Source organism: Nomascus leucogenys, chromosome 4, assembly GCF_006542625.1.
Source record: "Nomascus leucogenys isolate Asia chromosome 4, Asia_NLE_v1, whole genome shotgun sequence".
Classification (NCBI taxonomy): Eukaryota; Metazoa; Chordata; class Mammalia; order Primates; family Hylobatidae; genus Nomascus; species Nomascus leucogenys.
In genome coordinates this window covers 88,073,705-88,089,738 of record NC_044384.1, presented here as the reverse complement: position 1 = coordinate 88,089,738, position 16,034 = coordinate 88,073,705, and the positions used below count along the sequence as shown (strand labels likewise).

The 16,034-nt window shown below is 48.7% G+C and overlaps 2 protein-coding genes across 2 annotated transcripts in view; both read left to right on the top strand.

Moving 5' to 3' along the window:
* CPT1A (carnitine palmitoyltransferase 1A) overlaps positions 1–5,689 on the top strand; it is a 92,218-nt gene extending 86,529 nt beyond the window's left edge. Inside the window, exons 17-19 of the mRNA XM_030811401.1 lie at positions 210–323; positions 888–980; positions 2,817–5,689. Of these exons, the coding sequence (XP_030667261.1) occupies positions 210–323; positions 888–980; positions 2,817–2,903 (294 nt within the window). The 3' untranslated portion in view covers positions 2,904–5,689. The remainder of the gene's footprint in view (positions 1–209; positions 324–887; positions 981–2,816) is intronic.
* A 3,276-nt stretch (positions 5,690–8,965) lies between these two features.
* The window catches only part of TESMIN (testis expressed metallothionein like protein), a 44,825-nt gene continuing 37,756 nt past the window's right edge, over positions 8,966–16,034 (top strand). Inside the window, exons 1-4 of the mRNA XM_030811400.1 lie at positions 8,966–9,058; positions 9,639–10,148; positions 13,502–13,660; positions 15,757–15,877. Coding sequence (XP_030667260.1) covers positions 9,678–10,148; positions 13,502–13,660; positions 15,757–15,877 — 751 coding nt within the window. The 5' untranslated portion in view covers positions 8,966–9,058; positions 9,639–9,677. The remainder of the gene's footprint in view (positions 9,059–9,638; positions 10,149–13,501; positions 13,661–15,756; positions 15,878–16,034) is intronic.

Sequence of the window (16,034 nt, the reverse complement as noted above, 5' to 3'; positions counted from 1 at the left end):
CCAGTCTGGGGGCCCCACCCACCCCGCATCCTCTCTGCAGATACGCTGCCCAAGCCAGCGAGGCCTTCGGAGACATAGACTTGTGGTGTCTGGAGCAATCAAAAGACCAAGCCAGGCTTTTCTCGTCTTCCCAAGGCGACTCCTGAGGGACGGTAGAGGAGGGGATTAGGAAAAGTGTTGTTGGAACATTTCCCCGTTTCACTCAATAGGTTTTATCTGAGCCTTGGAGATTATCAACAAGCCAGACCCCTCAGCAGCAAGTGGAGCTGTTTGACTTGGAGAATAACCCAGAGTATGTGTCCAGCGGAGGGGGCTTTGGACCGGTGAGTACAGCGGGGCTGGGTGAGGCACAGTGGGGTGTGGCGATGGGATGGGTAATGGGGTGTGATGGGCCCATCTCTGTGCTGGGTGCCCCTGTTACCTTGCGGTTCTACCGCCGTAAAGGAATTACTGCTGATCATTGCTATGGATGTCCTTGGCAGTCTTGCACTTATTTTTTATTTTTTTTTGAGACAAGGTCTCGCTCTGTCACCCAGGCTGGAGTGCAGTAAGCATGATCATGGCTCACGGCAGCCTGAATCTCCCCCATCTCAGGTGATCCTCCCACCTCCACTTCCTGAGTAGCTGGGACTACAGATGCATGCCACCATGCCCAGCTCATTTTTTTTCTTTTTGTATTTTTTTGTAGAGACAGGGTTTCACCATGTTATCCGGGCTGGCCTGGAACCCCTGGGCTCAAGTGACCCGCCTGCCTCAGCCTCCCAAAGTGCTGGGATTACAAGGAGGAGCCACCGAGCCCAGCCAGTGTTGCATTTAGAACATTAGAAAGTCCCTTTTTCATATCGTCTCATTTCCCAGCAACAAATTCAAATTCCCTTGTCCTCCAGGTTGCTGACGACGGCTATGGTGTGTCGTACATCCTTGTGGGAGAGAACCTCATCAATTTCCACATTTCTTCCAAGTTCTCTTGCCCTGAGACGGTACGTATGAAAAGAAGTTCCTTTTTCTGAAGATGGGGTATTTTTACTTTATTCTTTTTAAGGAAACACATCTTTAATTTGACAGAAAAAGTCAATTCAACTGCCTGCTTTTACTTGGTTTGGGCATTTTCACGTAAATGGACTGCTTTTTAAAAAATTTTTTTTTTTTTTTTTTTGGAGATACAGTCTCACTCTGTCGCCGAGGCTGGAGTGCAGTGGTGTGATCTCGGCTCACTGCAACCTCTGCCTCCCGGGTTCAAGTGATTCTCCTGCCTCAGCCTCCCGAGTAGGCGGGACTACAGGTGCCCGCCACTATGCCCGGCTAATTTTTTTGTATTTTTAGTAGAGACAGGGTTTCACCATGTTGGGCAGGCTGGTCTCGAACTCCTGACCTCAGATGATCCACCTGCCTCGGCCTCCCAAAGTGCTGGGATTACAGGCATGAGCCACCGCGCCTGGCCTAAATTTTTTTTAATTAAAAAATTTTTTGTACAGACAGGGTCTCCCCACATTTCCCAGACGAGTCTCGAACTCCTGGGCTCACGCGATCCTCTTATCTCAGCCTCCCAGTGTTGGGATTACAGGCTTCAGCCACTGTGCCTAGCCATAAGTGAATTTCAAAATTCTCTTTACCTAGTTTTAAAGAAATGTATCTCAGCCAGGCAAGGTGGCTCACACCTGTAATCTCATCACTTTGGGAGGCTGAGGCTGGCCAGTCACTTGAGGTGAGGAGTTTGAAACCATCCTGGCCAACATGGTGAAACCCCGCCTCTACTAAAAATATAAAACTTAGCTGGCGTGGTGGCACACGCCTGTAATCCCAGCTACTAGGGAGGCTGACACAGGAGAATCGCTTGAACCTGGGAGATGGAGGTTGTAGTGAGCCAGGATCATGCCACTGCACTCCAGCCTGGGTGATGGAGTGAGACTCTCAGAAAAAAAAAAAGGAAATGTATCTAATTTGGTTTAACATGTTTACCTCTGTTGGCAGCAATGGTTTTGAAGCTTAACGTTGGAGTGCTGCTGTAACTTTCAGACTCTTTAGCACTTGGAGGGTGAACTAAGAATAATGGGTACACATTAAGAAATCTGCATACAGAGTAGGGAACCCCTGGCTTCCTCTGTGGATGGAACAAGGGACCTCCTCTCTAGCATGACACATTGCCGTCATTTATATTCTGCTTTCCTTGTCGTACATAGCCTGGCAACCCATGCCACTGTCGCTGTTAACAGAGGAAGTTGGGGTTCATTTGTTCACTGTGGTTTTCTTTTGTTGTTTGTTTGTTTGTTTGTTTGTTTTAGACAGAGTCTCACTCTGCCACCCAGGCTAGAGTGCAGTGGTGTGATCTCGGCTCACTGCAGCTTCAGCCTCCTGGGCTCAGGAGATCCTCCTACCTCGGCCTCCTGAGTAGCTGGGACTACAGGGGAGTGCCACCACACCTGGCTGATTTTTGTATTTTTTGTAGAAATGTGGTTTCACCATGTTTCCCAGGCTGGTCTTGAACTCCTGGGCTCAAGCGATTCCAAAGTGCTGGGATTACAGGCATGAGCCACCATGCTCAGGATGGTCATTGCGTTTTCCATGGGATAAATGCGTTGGCATTAGGGGAAGGCTTAGATCGACAACACACCTGCACAAACACGTCAGCTGTCATCGCTTTACCATCAGCATTTCTCCGGAATGTCCAAGTTAAGCTTTAAGACATTGTTCAGATCTTAGAGAACTGGCAGAAAGGAATTTCAATTAAACATTGGGTCAGATTGCAAATGAAAAAGCTTGAAATGTGGGGATGGCCACGTTTTAATATGTTTTTGGTTTTTGTTTTTACATGAAAGGATTCTCATCGCTTTGGAAAGCACCTGAAAGAAGCAATGACTGACATCATCACTTTGTTTGGTCTCAGTTCTAATTCCAAAAAGTAATTCCACTGGAGCTGCTGGGAAGGAAAATGAGCTCTTCTGATACAAACCAAATGAAAAATAGGCATTAATCCTGATCTTAGTTCGGGATGAAAAATTGCTCTTAAAAAAACTCAGAAGTTTTCCTTCCAGAAAATTTGGGTGTTTTTTTTTTTTCCTAGAACAGTATCTCTCCTCTGTGAAGCATAATCCCACTACTTCCAGACTTGCCCTCCCTTGGGGGACATTTGATAAATTCTCCCCTGAAGCCTCTGCATCGGCTTGTATTTATTAAGGGGTGCAAATCTTGTTGAGTTAATGAAGGAATTAGTAGGGTTGTGGCTTCACACACAATGGAATGGAAATGGTGTGCTTTCTCAGTGGCAACTGAAGGCCTAGTGCTTAAGGGCATTTAGCGTCATCCAAGCAGGGTAAACTTTTGTTCTGTTAAAAGAAAAATGTGTTATTCAAGTTGGTGGTGTCGGCAGTCGTAGCTAACACATTTGGAATGCACTAACCAAAATGCTGTGCTTTGGAGACCTGCTTCTGCCACCATGAGTAACTGTTCCCGTCTGGTCCAGTAGCCTGTGTTTGCCTCTCCACATTTGGAGCAAGCAGGATGCAACGTCTTCAGTTTTACTGACCTTGTATGTCTTCGAGTCTTCACAACCCAGTGCCTTAAAAATGAAAGGCCCTAAATGTAAGGGAGATGGAGAGAAAGATTTATTTTGTGGAGTCTTTGGGTGGAATTGTGGGTATACTGTTCCCTTCACAATTGACCGAGTATAGATAACCCTACATAAGCATTTGGTACACCCCACCAGCCCCCTCCCCCTCAGAAACACCAGTTCCTTCCCAAGGGCAGCTGTGCCAGACTCCCCTCCTGGAAATACCTTCTTGTCATAAGCAACAAAAGAAATAACAGGCACATGTCATAAAAGGGGAGCAAGGGCCATGATAGTCAGATAATTTGCTCAAGAATAAAACATGACACGTGCCTCGGGGGATCTCTTTCCCAAAGCGACAGCAAGGAGGGCAGGGCATTGGCCACTGAGCGGGGATCAGCAAGTGAGGAAGGGGAGGGCAGCCCACCGTGGTGAGGAGAGAGCGGCTCCACGACCCCAAGGGATGGCCTTCTCCTCCCATCCGGTGAGGGGGAAGACTCGCCGGAGGGTGATGGAGACAGTATGCCGGCTCACCTTGGTGACCGGCCAAGATGTCTCGAGTGATGGTGCTAGGTTCACCCAGCCTGTCCTTCAGATAGGAGTGCCTTCACGAAAGCATCTCATGGACCACAAAGCAATTATGCACTGAATCATCTTCATTATTTAATGCAAAACTGAAGCATCATGGAATGAAATTCCCACTGGCTGTCATGACAAGCTTAGCTGTCCATTGTTTTAAATTGTGTATTTATATTTTTGACCACTTGGTTCTAGCTGGGCCTGACTCCTTCAGAGTCCTGCACCCCGACAGTACAACAGTGATGGCTGAACTGTTGGAGTCGATGGAAGGTGCTTGCCGGAGAACACATGCCTTTTTTTTTTTTTTTTTTTTTTTTTTGAGATGGAGTTTCACTCTTGTTGCCCAGGCTGGAGTGCAATGGTGCGATCTCAGCTCATTACAGCCTCCACCTCGCAGATTCAAGCAATTCTCCTGTCTCAGCATCCCGAGTAGCTGGGATTACACGCCCGACACCATGCCCTGCTAATTTTTGTATTTTTAGTAGAGACAGGGTTTCATCATATTGGTCAGGCTGGTCTCGAACTCCTGACCTCAGGTGATCCACCTGCCTCAGCCTCCCAAAGTGCTGGGATTACAGGTGTAAGCCACCATGCCTGGCCCACATGCATGTTTTATGTATGTATACTTCGTGATGTAAAAATCCCACCTTTATGGGCCAAAGATTTTTTTTCTCCTGAAAGCAAGAAAAAATGAAAACAAAAAACAACAACAAAAAAAGCAGCCAGGCGCAGTGGCTCATGCCTGTAATCCCAGCACTTTGGGAGGCCGAGGTGGGCGGATCATGAGGTCAGGAGATCAAGACCATCCTGGCTAACACGGTGAAACCCCGTCTCTACTAAAAATTCAAAAGATTAGCCAGGCGTGGTGGCGGGCGCTTGTAGTCCCAGCTACTCAGGAGGCTGAGGCAGGAGAATGGCGTGAACCCGGGAGGCGGAGCTTGCAGTGAGCCAAGATGGCACCACTGCACTCCAGCCTGGGCGACAGAGCAAGACTCCATCTAAAAAAAAAAAAAAGCAAAAACAAACCAACAACAAAAGCCCCTGACTGTCCGTGGTGGTGTACAAGTCAAGCAGGCACGGGGGATGTAGCTCCCTCTGCCCTGGGCAAGAATAGCACTTCCCGTTAAAAGCCAGTAGCCGGCGTCAGTCCCTCTCAGAGCCAGCTAGATCATGCACTGTTGACCACTGAGCAATCTGTGTTACCGTAGAGTTCACAGGGCATTTTGAGTGTAGACGTGAGTGCTTAAACATATTTGGGTTTCTCTCTCAGGTTTTAAATGTTTCAAATGTAATTGTTGCTCATCGGTGCAGTTATCAATGCAATTTTATATTCCTTGAGGGGAGAAAGAGGGGTCTTATTGTACATGTCCAACGGGGGGTGATAAGAGTATTATCTATTTAATTTAATTTGGAACAAACCATTGTCTTAACGCAGCCATGGTTTGAATGTGTTATCTTAGGCTGACCGGTGCATGTAAATACAATATGCTCTTTGGATGTAAATCTTAGAAATGCAGTGTGAATGTAGGTTATCATTAATAAAACATTAACCCCAGTCTACTACAAGATTTGTTTCTGTCTCTTTTGTTATATTAAGGGGATTATAAGTCAAGGACTAAGTTCAGATATTTGAGACAAAGTGGAAAGTCTGAGCATATGGAAACAAGGCCTTGGAGGAGACCATGGACATCACCAAGTTCATGTGCTGGGCTGGAAAGAAAAGCCTGTTGATTTTCACTTGCTGTGCATTTATTCATCCATTCCTTTGCTTCAGTGCTGAGAACAGTGCCTGACACATAGGAGATGCTCAATAAATATGTTAAAGGAATGCGTGAATTCCATTTTTCTGTTTTTCTTGAGCACCTATAGGCCATTCTCACATTGCTATAAAGAAATAGCTGAGACTGGTAATTTATAAGAGGTTTAATTGGCTCTCAGTTCTGCAGGCTGTACAGGAAGCATGGAGGCATCTGCTTCTGGGGAGGCATCGAGCAGCTTTTTATTCATGGTGGAAGGCAGAGGGGGAGCAGGCATTCCACATGGCGAAAGGAGACAGAGAGAGAGGAGGTGCTCTCTTACACACTTGCAAACAACCAGATCTCACAGGAATTCATTCACTCTATGGTGAGGACAGTAGCAAGAGGGATGGTGCCGTTCATGAGAAACGCGCACCCATGATCCAGTCACTTTCCATCAGGCCCCACCTCCAACAGGGATTACCACTGAACCTGAGATTTGGGTGGGGACACAACATCCAAACCATATCAGCCCCTGTTCTAGGCACTGGGGAGACAGCAGTGACCCCACCAGCTTCTGGCTGTCTCAGTCCATTTTCACATTGCTGTAAAGAACTTCTTGAGACCGGGTAAATATAAAGGAAAGACAGTCAACTGACTCACAGTTCAGCATGGCTGGGGAGGCCTCAGGAAACCTACAATCATGGCAGAAGGTGAAGCAAGAAACCTGTTACATGGCAGCAGAGGAGAGAGAGTGAGGGGGAATTTCTGAACACTTTTAAGCCATCAGATCTTGTGAGAACTCACTCCTTATTACAAGAACAGCGTGGGGGAAACCGCCTCCATGATCCAATCACCTCCCACCAGGTGCCTCCCTTGACACAGAGGGATTACAATTCAAGATGAGATTTGGGTGGGGACACAGAGCCAAACCATATCACAGAGGAAAAAGAGAACAAGCCAACCAGTTGAAGGATTTTAAGTGTTCTGAGGGAACTAAGAGGGTCATTGGGAGGGGGTGGTAGCTGGCAGGGAGGGTGACCCACTTAGAGTGGGTTGAGCTGAGACCTGAGAGACTCAACGGAGTCAGCCTGGCCAGTGCAGCAGGGCAGCAAGCGTCTAGAAGCAGCAGGTGCAGAGCCTCCAGGCTCGATTGCAACCCCTGGGCGACCCCCACAGGTGGCTGTGTATGCCTGGCATGATGCTACTCAGTAGATGTCTGATTCTGATTAGTAAACAAATGAACGGTGCAACCTTGTGGGTTACTCTCTTGCTTGGGCCACTCAAGCTATGCATAATTCTTGGGCTCTTTGATTTATTATTTTTATTGTTTTTTCTGCTTTTCTGAGTGTTTTTTGTTGTTGTTGTTTTTTGTTTGTTTGATTTTTGAGACGGAGTTTCGCTCTTTTTGCCCAGGCTAGAGTACAATGGTGCAATCTCAGCTCACTGCAACCTCCGCCTCCCAGGTTCAAGCAATTCTCCTGCCTCAGCCTCACAAATAGCTGGGATTACAGGTGTGCACCACCACACCTGGCTAATATTGTATTTTTAGCAGAGGCAGGGTTTCACCATGTTGGTCAGGCTGGTCTTGACCTCCTGACCTCAAATGATCTGACCACCTTGGCCTCCCAGAGTGCTGGGATTACAGGCATGAGCCACCACGCCCAGCCCCAGGCAAAATTTTCTTGATTTTTGAATGTTAAATGTACAACTAAACAGTACACGGTGTCGCTGTACCTTGGGTACTTTAAAAATTTAGAAAAGTATTCAATTTTTAAAAGTGAGATTAGAAAGCTGATGTTTTACATTCTTTATTTTTACCAAAACAGTACCTGAGTAGACAGTACCCGAGGCTGTCTCCCCAGCACTCACTCCCACCAGTCCCTCTACACCCTTTGCAGGTTTCGCCATCACTTGAATTAAACTTTCACCTCTTCTCTTGATTAAACAGTGATATCTATTGACTCCTTAAAGATGAAATAGTCCATTCCCCACCCAAAATTTGAGACTTTCATTGTTGTTGTTGTTTTTTTTTTCTGAGAGGGAGCCTTTCTCTGTTGCCCAGGCTGCAGTGCAGTGGCACAATCTCAGCTCACTGCAACCCCCATCTCCCAGGTTCAAGCCCCAGCCTTCTGCGTAGCGAGGACTACAGGCGTGCGCCACCACACCCAGCTAGTTTTTGTATTTTTTAGTAGAGATGGAGTTTCACTACATGTTGGCCAGGCTGGTCTCGAACTCCTGACCTCAGGTGATCCACCCGCCTCGGCCTCCCAAAGTGCTGGGATTACAGACGTGAGCCACCACGTCTGGCCATATTTGTTACTTCTATTTCGGGACCAACTCCATCAGTTGCACTTGTCGGCTGCGTCACCAAGGATCGGGAGTGGATGCGAGGCTGGGAACGTGCAAGCCCCTGCCCTCTGTCCACCCGCAGCGTCCCAGGCCGGGATCTGTCCTGAGAGCTCGAGTGTAGAAAAATGTTTTATTTTATTCTATTTATTTTTTTTGAGACGGAGTCTAGCTCTGTGGCACAGCCTGGAGTGCAGTGGCGGGATCTCGGCTCACTGCAACCTCCACCTCCCAGGCTCAAGCGATTCTCCTGCCTCAGCCTTCCAAGTAGCTGGGATTACAGGCGCGTGCCACCACGTCCAGCTAATTTTTGTATTTTCAGTAGAGACGGGGTTTCACCCTGTTGCCCAGGCTGGTTTTGAACTCCTGACCTCAAGTAATCCGCCTGCCTCGGCCTCCCAAAGTGCTGGGACTACAGGCGTGAGCAAGCACGCCTGGCCAGAAAAATATATCTGAAGCCCAAGGTCAGAAGCCAAGCTAGGCAGTCCCACTTAGCGCTGCCCGAGTTGATGGGGGCCTCAGTTTCCCCACCTGAGCCTGGATCAGCTGAGCCCTGGGAGTGCCTCCGCTGACCCTCTCTGGCAACAGCGGCAGTCCAGGCCCCGCCCCTCGCGACTCTGTCTCCGCCCACCCCAGACCACGCCCACCACACATCCCTGGCCCCGCCTTTACCTCCCCGCCCTGACCTCGACTCCGCCCCACGCCCAGGCCCCGCCCACTCCCCGGGCGCCTCTTCCCCTCCCCCCAGGTTCCTGCCCCCTTCTCCAACCGCCAACGGCCGCCTGCGCCTGAGGCCCGGCCCGCGCCCCATCCCGCTCGCTCCACGCTGCGGCAGCCGGGGCGGCCCCAGGTGCGTCCCTCCGAGGAGGCATGACGGGGCGGTCCCCGGGCTGGGCCTCTGCTCTGCAGGCGAGGATGGGGGCTGCCGGGCCGGGTCGGGCCCCTGCGGGTGGGCGGCGGGCGGTGGGCGAGGCCGCCCCTCACCTGGTCGCACCTCACCTGGCCCCCCCTCCCCTGGCCGCCCCTCACCTGACCCCCTCCTCGGCCGCCCCTCACCTGGCCCCCTCCTCGGCCGCCCCCACCTGACCCCCTCCTCGGCCGCCCCTCACCTGGCCGCCCCTCACCTGACCCCCTCCTCGGCCGCCCCTCACCTGGCCCCCTCCTCGGCCGCCCCCACCTGCCCCCTCCTCGGCCGCCCCTCACCTGGCCCCCCTCCCTCCCCCGCCCCTCACCTGGCCCCCTCCGGCCGCCCCCACCTGCCCCCTCCTCGGCCGCCCCTCACCTGGTCGCCCCTCACCTAGCCCCCTCACGTAATCGCCCCTCCCCTGGTCGCCCTTCCCCTGACCCCCTCACCTGGCCTTCCCTCACCAGGCCGCCCCTCCCCTCGTCCCCTCCCCTGGCTGCCTCTCTCACCTGGCCGCGTGTTGCAGGTGCGCGGCCCCCGCCATCCTGCCCCGCCGCCCTGCGCCATGGAGGAGGGCCCTCTGCCGGGCGAGCTGCCCAGCCCCGAGGATGCGATGGTGACGGAGCTCTTCAGCCCCGAGGGTCCGTTCGTTTCGGAGAACATTGGCCTGAAGGCCCCCGTGAAGCACGAGGAGGACGAGTTCCACGTCTTCAAAGACAAGTACCTGGGCCCGGCGGACACCAAGGAACCCCTCCTGCACGCGTTCAACCCCGCGCTGGGCGCCGACTGCAAGGGCCAGGTCAAGGCGAAGCTCGCGGGGGGCGACAGCGACGGCGGAGAGCTTCTCGGGGAGTACCCCGGGATCCCCGAGCTCAGCGCGCTGGAGGACGTCGCGCTTCTGCCGGACCCGCAGCCGCCTGCCAGCAACGTGCACTTCCTGTCCTCGCTGCTCCCCCCGCACCGCAGCCCGGCGGTGCTACCCCTGGGCGCCTGGGTCCTGGAAGGAGCCGCCCACCCGGGCGTCCAGGTGATCCCGGTAAGAACCGCCTGGGGAATGGGCACAGCTCCCCCTCCATCCCTTCCCCAACCCATCTGAGGCTGCTAGTCTACCCCAGGATTTCCCTCTACAAGCATTTTCCCTGGTGACACCGTACACAGTCCACCGGAGTCACTGATTCTCGGCAGAGCGTATACTTTTGTCCTCTTCCTAGTCCAACATGCATTGGCCCAGCCAAGCCTTTCCCCCTGGAGGGAATTCTGCCCTGCACCAGTCGTCCAAAGTTGATCTGACCATGCAGACGGCGGGCAACGAAAAAAGAGCGGGAAAGCTAGGACGTGTGTTCCCTTGGGCCCTGTTGCTATCCTTGGCTTAAGGAGAGAGGCCCGCTTTCCGCTGATAACTATTGTCTGTGAAAACAAACGCAATGTGGTAGAGGGTTGGCGTGTTTGCATCTTGCATTTTTTTTTTTTCTTTAACTTTACCAGGCTTGGAATCCACAGCAAGGACTCAGAGCTAATACTTGGATTTTCCGAGCCTTGAAGTCAGGATGTGAGATCTTCCCTTTGAGTAATAGCTCTTCAAGCATATGCAGTGTAAATCAGAGCCTAAAGAAATGCTTGCCAACTCTCAGCCGACTGCCCTCTCTAGCTGTAGATGACCACTGATAATTTTCCACTTTGTTCTTGCTAAAACTAATGAGTTTTCAATGGAAACAAAGGGTCCCAGGAAAATGTGTTCTTGACCCCTCAAAAAGGACCCATCTCAGAAAACTAGACCACTCATCGATGAGGTCATTTTAGTAAGTTGTAGATGAAGCGTTTGTGGGACACAATGCTTGAGTCAGTGTTGAGATGGCTGGAGCCTGACCCTGTATCGTAAGCCAGAGCAGCAGGAGCTTGGATTTCTGCTCTTCTGGTTTTCTGTTATGGTAATTGCCACTCCTTAGTGTACAGGAAAAGGATGGGCAGAGGCTGGGGCCTCCACTGACCTCTGTTTGTCCTCAGAGGAGCCATAGAGCTCACCAGTCCCCCCAGCCTTTTCCCAGGACAGAGGTCTTCCTCATAGCCTTTCTCAGAGGGTTTGAAATGTTAAGAACTGCATTTTGCTGCCCAGCCGGACTCGTGTCCAGCGCCTCCTACCCAGCACCTCCTGCCCATAGGTCCTAGCTCGGCTCATTTCCTCACAGAGTGGAGTCAGAAAGCATTAATCAGAACAGGGAAGATAATACAAAAATTAACCGGGTGTGGTGGCGCACACCTGTAATCTCAGCTACTCGGGAGGCTGAGGCAGGAGAATCGCTTGAACCTGGGAGGCGAAGGCTGCAGTGAGCCGAGATTGCACCACTGCACTCCAGCCTGAGCGACAGAGTGAGACCCTGTCTTAAAAAACAAACAAAACACACACAAGAGAATTCTCTGATGTTAAAGATAATAAAATTGTCTTTAATCCAATTTTAAGAGATTGCTGGTTTGACAAACTAAAGGAGAGAGTTTGCTTTTTAAATTTTTATTGACCGCTTTCTGATTCATTAATAAAATGGACCAGATACAGCACAAACATGTTTATCGTTTAAACAGAATGGAATTATTTTCAGTAAATATTCAGGATCAATTGCTAATTTCCTTTTTCTAGAAATTCATTCCCATATATTGACCTCTGTTTCGAAAGGTCAGAAATGGAATTTTAGTATAAGTAGTTCAGATATTAGTTGCATAGGGCTGAGGAAATGATATATTTATTATAATAGTATTTGCTGATTACAGGGAGATAAGTTAAATCTAAACTGGGATGACGTGCACAGCACATCCCCCAAAGCAGCAAGTAGAAGAAAATTTTATCTGTATTTATATGAAATTTAAAATATCTAAATAAAGCTACTTAAAATATAGCTAAACTTTATCTCTTTTAAGATTTATACCTAGATGCTAGTCTGCTGTGCTGAGTGATTTGCCCGTATATGGGAAATATGATTTGTTTGGGCCTCTGATTTTATTGGGCTAGACAAGCTCCAATTTGAGTCACCATCTGCATTTTGGAAGATACCTGCTCTGTGATTTTTATTTGAGGTCTTTAGTATGTTACCTTAGAGCCACCATCTTTTTGGAAGGACTCTATGGCCTGCCTCCTGGCCTTTGGGGAGCCCCACTGTCCTCTGGTCCAGGCAGCTTGGGCAAGTGCAGGTGGAGGAGGAGGGGAGGGGAGGGGAGGGAGGATGCAAATCGTGGGTTTCCCAGTCCTCCTCACATTCCTACAGATTGTAAAAAACAGCATCCCAATTTTGAAACAATCCTGATTGTAATTTTTTTTAACCACGAGGATTCTTACTTTTAAAAATTCTATTGATTTTCAGTATTATCCCTGTATTTCTCCATATCTTTGGTAATTTTGTCATCGAGTTGACAGTTGTTACAGAATACAGCTTGAACACAAAGCTGGCAGCCACTCCCTACTCTCCACCATTTCATGTTCGTTGTTGTCCTACTATTAAGGCAGGAAAGGGCTACTACCTAATTACAAATCTTCCTATAAACACATCATAAATAATATTAAAACGTTACCAAGGATTTTGGGCTTTTTGAGGAAAAAAACAATTGACTAGAACATCTAATTCAAACTACTAAGCATGCTGGAAGAATGTGTGATGGGGCCGGGCACAGTGGCTCACACCTGTAATCCCAGCACTTTGGGAGGCCGAGGCAGGTGGATCACCTGAGGTCAGGAGTTTGAGACCAGCCTGGCCAACACAGTGAAACCCTGTCTCTATTGAAAATACAAGAATTAGCTGGGCATGGTGGTGTAAGCCTGTAATCTCAGCTACTCGGGAGGCTGAGGCAGGAGAATCACTTGAACCCGGGAGGTGGAGGTTGCAGTGAGCTGAGATCTCACCACTGCATTCCAGCCTCAGCAATGGAGCAAGACTTTGTCTCAAAAAAAAAAAAAAAAAATGTGCGATGAAGGGGCAGCATTTTAAGTGACTTGAAAGAAGAACAGGGCTTCAGCTCAGAGTCGGGCACTGTTAAGCAGCACGAGAGGCAGATGACCAGTGGGGGACTCTTCTCAGTTACTTAGGTGTATTTTCAAAGCAACCACAAGTGCCATATGAAAATCACATCTCCACACCTCATGGGCAGGTGCTTTTGGTCCTTGGAGTCCTCAGTCACCAGGGAGGTGGGTCAGATGATTTGTTGCCCCTTCTTGTTGCCCACCCCCCACCAGGGAGAAATTAATAGTTTTAGAAGTACCGGTGAGGAAGAGGCACTAAGTAAGGGTGCTCTTTTCTTTAAAATGTAACTTCTACTTATCACTGAGATTTCAATTTTCTAGATTATGCAACTGCAAGAGCCAGTGTCTACCATGTGTTCTCTAAAATAATTATTGCTTTTTTCTAGGTTGAAAGCAAGGAAGCAGGTGGTACTATTACAAGTAATAATCCAGAAGAAGCAACTTTCCAGAATCTTCTTGCTCAGGAATCCTGTTGCAAGTTCCCATCGTCCCAGGAACTAGAGGACGCCTCCTGCTATTCTCTTAAGAAAGATTCCAACCCAATGGTAATTATGCTAAAGAAGATGTGTAGGATTAACAGTATACTAAATGCTGGACCCCATCATTACTAAGTCAACTGATCATTTCACTTGTTTTTCATTTCACATATGTATTGTATCAGCATTTTTGGTTGTCTCATTAGCAAAACAGGGACATCAGCTACAGCCTTTCACATCTCACTTCTAAGATTCTCATTTCTACTCCATCTTAGCAAATCGAACAAAGATGAGGACATTGCTGTATTCATTAAGGAGAGCGAGCACAAATCGCATCAGTTAGTGCAGTGCTGGGGTCGGGGACTGCAGCTGAGCCTCATGGGTTGGCATATCGGTGTGGGGAGCGGTTCTGTGGCTTCAGGGCAGAGCCTGCTTCCTTCATGCCCCAGTCTCTCATGATAATAGGTAATGCTTGTATAGGGTACATAATTAGTCACAGCTGTGGTTTATGTCATATTTTTTGCACCTTTATTTAATCCTCCTAACAACTCTGTAGGATAGGCATTCTTTTTATCCCCACTTTATGGGTAAGAAACAGAGATGTTACATCATCTACATTGGTCTTCATAGTTAAGTGGTGCATCTGGGACTCCAGATCTCACGTGGCAAGGACTAGGAATGGGGGGAGTGTCACCCACAGCATTCCCTTAGCAAAGCACCCAGAGTCCAAGAACCGATCATTGCCTTTCCCCTAGCAATTCTTTATTCCTAGAAATGAGGACCTTGCTGTAAGGCATAGACGTTAACAAGCAAATACTTGAAAATGAGCCTGTCATGAGTTTGGTTTAGCTGTGGTGTACACTAACATTAGCCTCTCCATCAGTGGTTGTATTTGGGGCTGTGGGTTCTGATAGCAGTTTTTCCAGGGCCCTAAAAGCAGATCAGCAGGATGAGAACTCTCCGACTCCCCAATACTGCAGAGTGATGTTAGCACATTTCCCCAGAGGGCAGAGCCAAGGCTCCCATGTGGATAGGGCCCAGGAGTGTGCAGTAGAGGCAGGTCTGCAGAGTTCACTCTGAGCCTTTCCTGTGTGTGTGTGTGTGTGTGTGTGTGTAGCTATAACTTTATCCTCCAAATACAAATACAACTCCAATTGAACATGAATGCTGGCCTCTCATCAAATGTCAGGATGATGTGGAGTATTGACCCAGTGACCATAGTAGGTCCAATGTGTATTACTTTGATAACATTGGTCCTTTATGGTTCTTTGGGTTCTCCTATCTAGATTATAAGCAACTTAAGTGTATAAAGCACAGCTGCTCTGTGTAGTTGTGGTTCTGCCAGCAGAATTGGAAGCTGTGTGCAGGCAGAAGCCACAGCATCTCTCGCCTTTCTATCCCCACATGCCACGGCCTGGAGCAGGGCTGGGCACACAGTGAGTTTCCTCAGTGCTTTTGCTTGAGTGATGGGTTGGACTGGCAGACCCACCCGGCTTGCGACCACTTATTTACAGTCAGTATCCAAGGGGGGTCTGACAGTGCTGCTCAGGCCCAGGCAGATCAGTGTGGCTTCTTAGAACTTTACAGTTCTTGGACTAACCTTTCTAAGCTGTACTTGTAGGAAATAAAATAGATGTGTTTTTAAAACCTCATGTGTTAAATAATGACGTGTGTGTGGCAGGAAAGAACAGCTGGAGTAAAATTAGAGATGATTTTAAGTGCGTGCCCAGGGACTCAGGGACATGCCGCCAGGGCCTCAGCGCCCACTGGGGCTGAATGGGCTGGGGCTCGGCGGAGCAGCACCCTCTTCTGCTCATGTCAATGGTGGAGTGAGGACAGGACAAAGGAAGCTCTGGGGCATGGCTACCTGATCCCCAACTAAATCAGACACCTGTGGAGAAAGCCAGGCACAGGAACTTTTTTCTGTTCGCACACTGAACGCATCTCAGGAAACATTTCTGGGTTGTTTTTTTTTTGCCCTTTGGTGTCTCCAAAGAGCATGTTAGTGTAGAGTAAGAAATCGAAAACAGATCTATAGTTTTCTATCTTCTATTAAAACGTAACTTCTGGATTAAAGCTATCTTCTCAGATTTAAGTTTATTTAGGTTCATTATTACTGGAATTATGTTTCAGAAATGAAACCTGATGGTTCTTTTTCATTTTAGGTGATATGCCAATTGAAAGGGGGCACGCAAATGCTGTGTATAGACAATTCTGGAACAAGAGAACTAAAAGCACTCCATTTGGTTCCTCAGTATCAAGATCAAAATAATTATCTACAGTCAGGTACAAAGTTAATTAATAAAAAAACTATGTCATATATGTAAGTTGGTAAATGAATATGTTTGGCTTTGTATATAAAGTGAAATGGCAACCAGGATATTAAATAGGAAATTTGGCAAACCTCGTAGTCCATATTAGTAAGTTAAGAATATAAAAATAT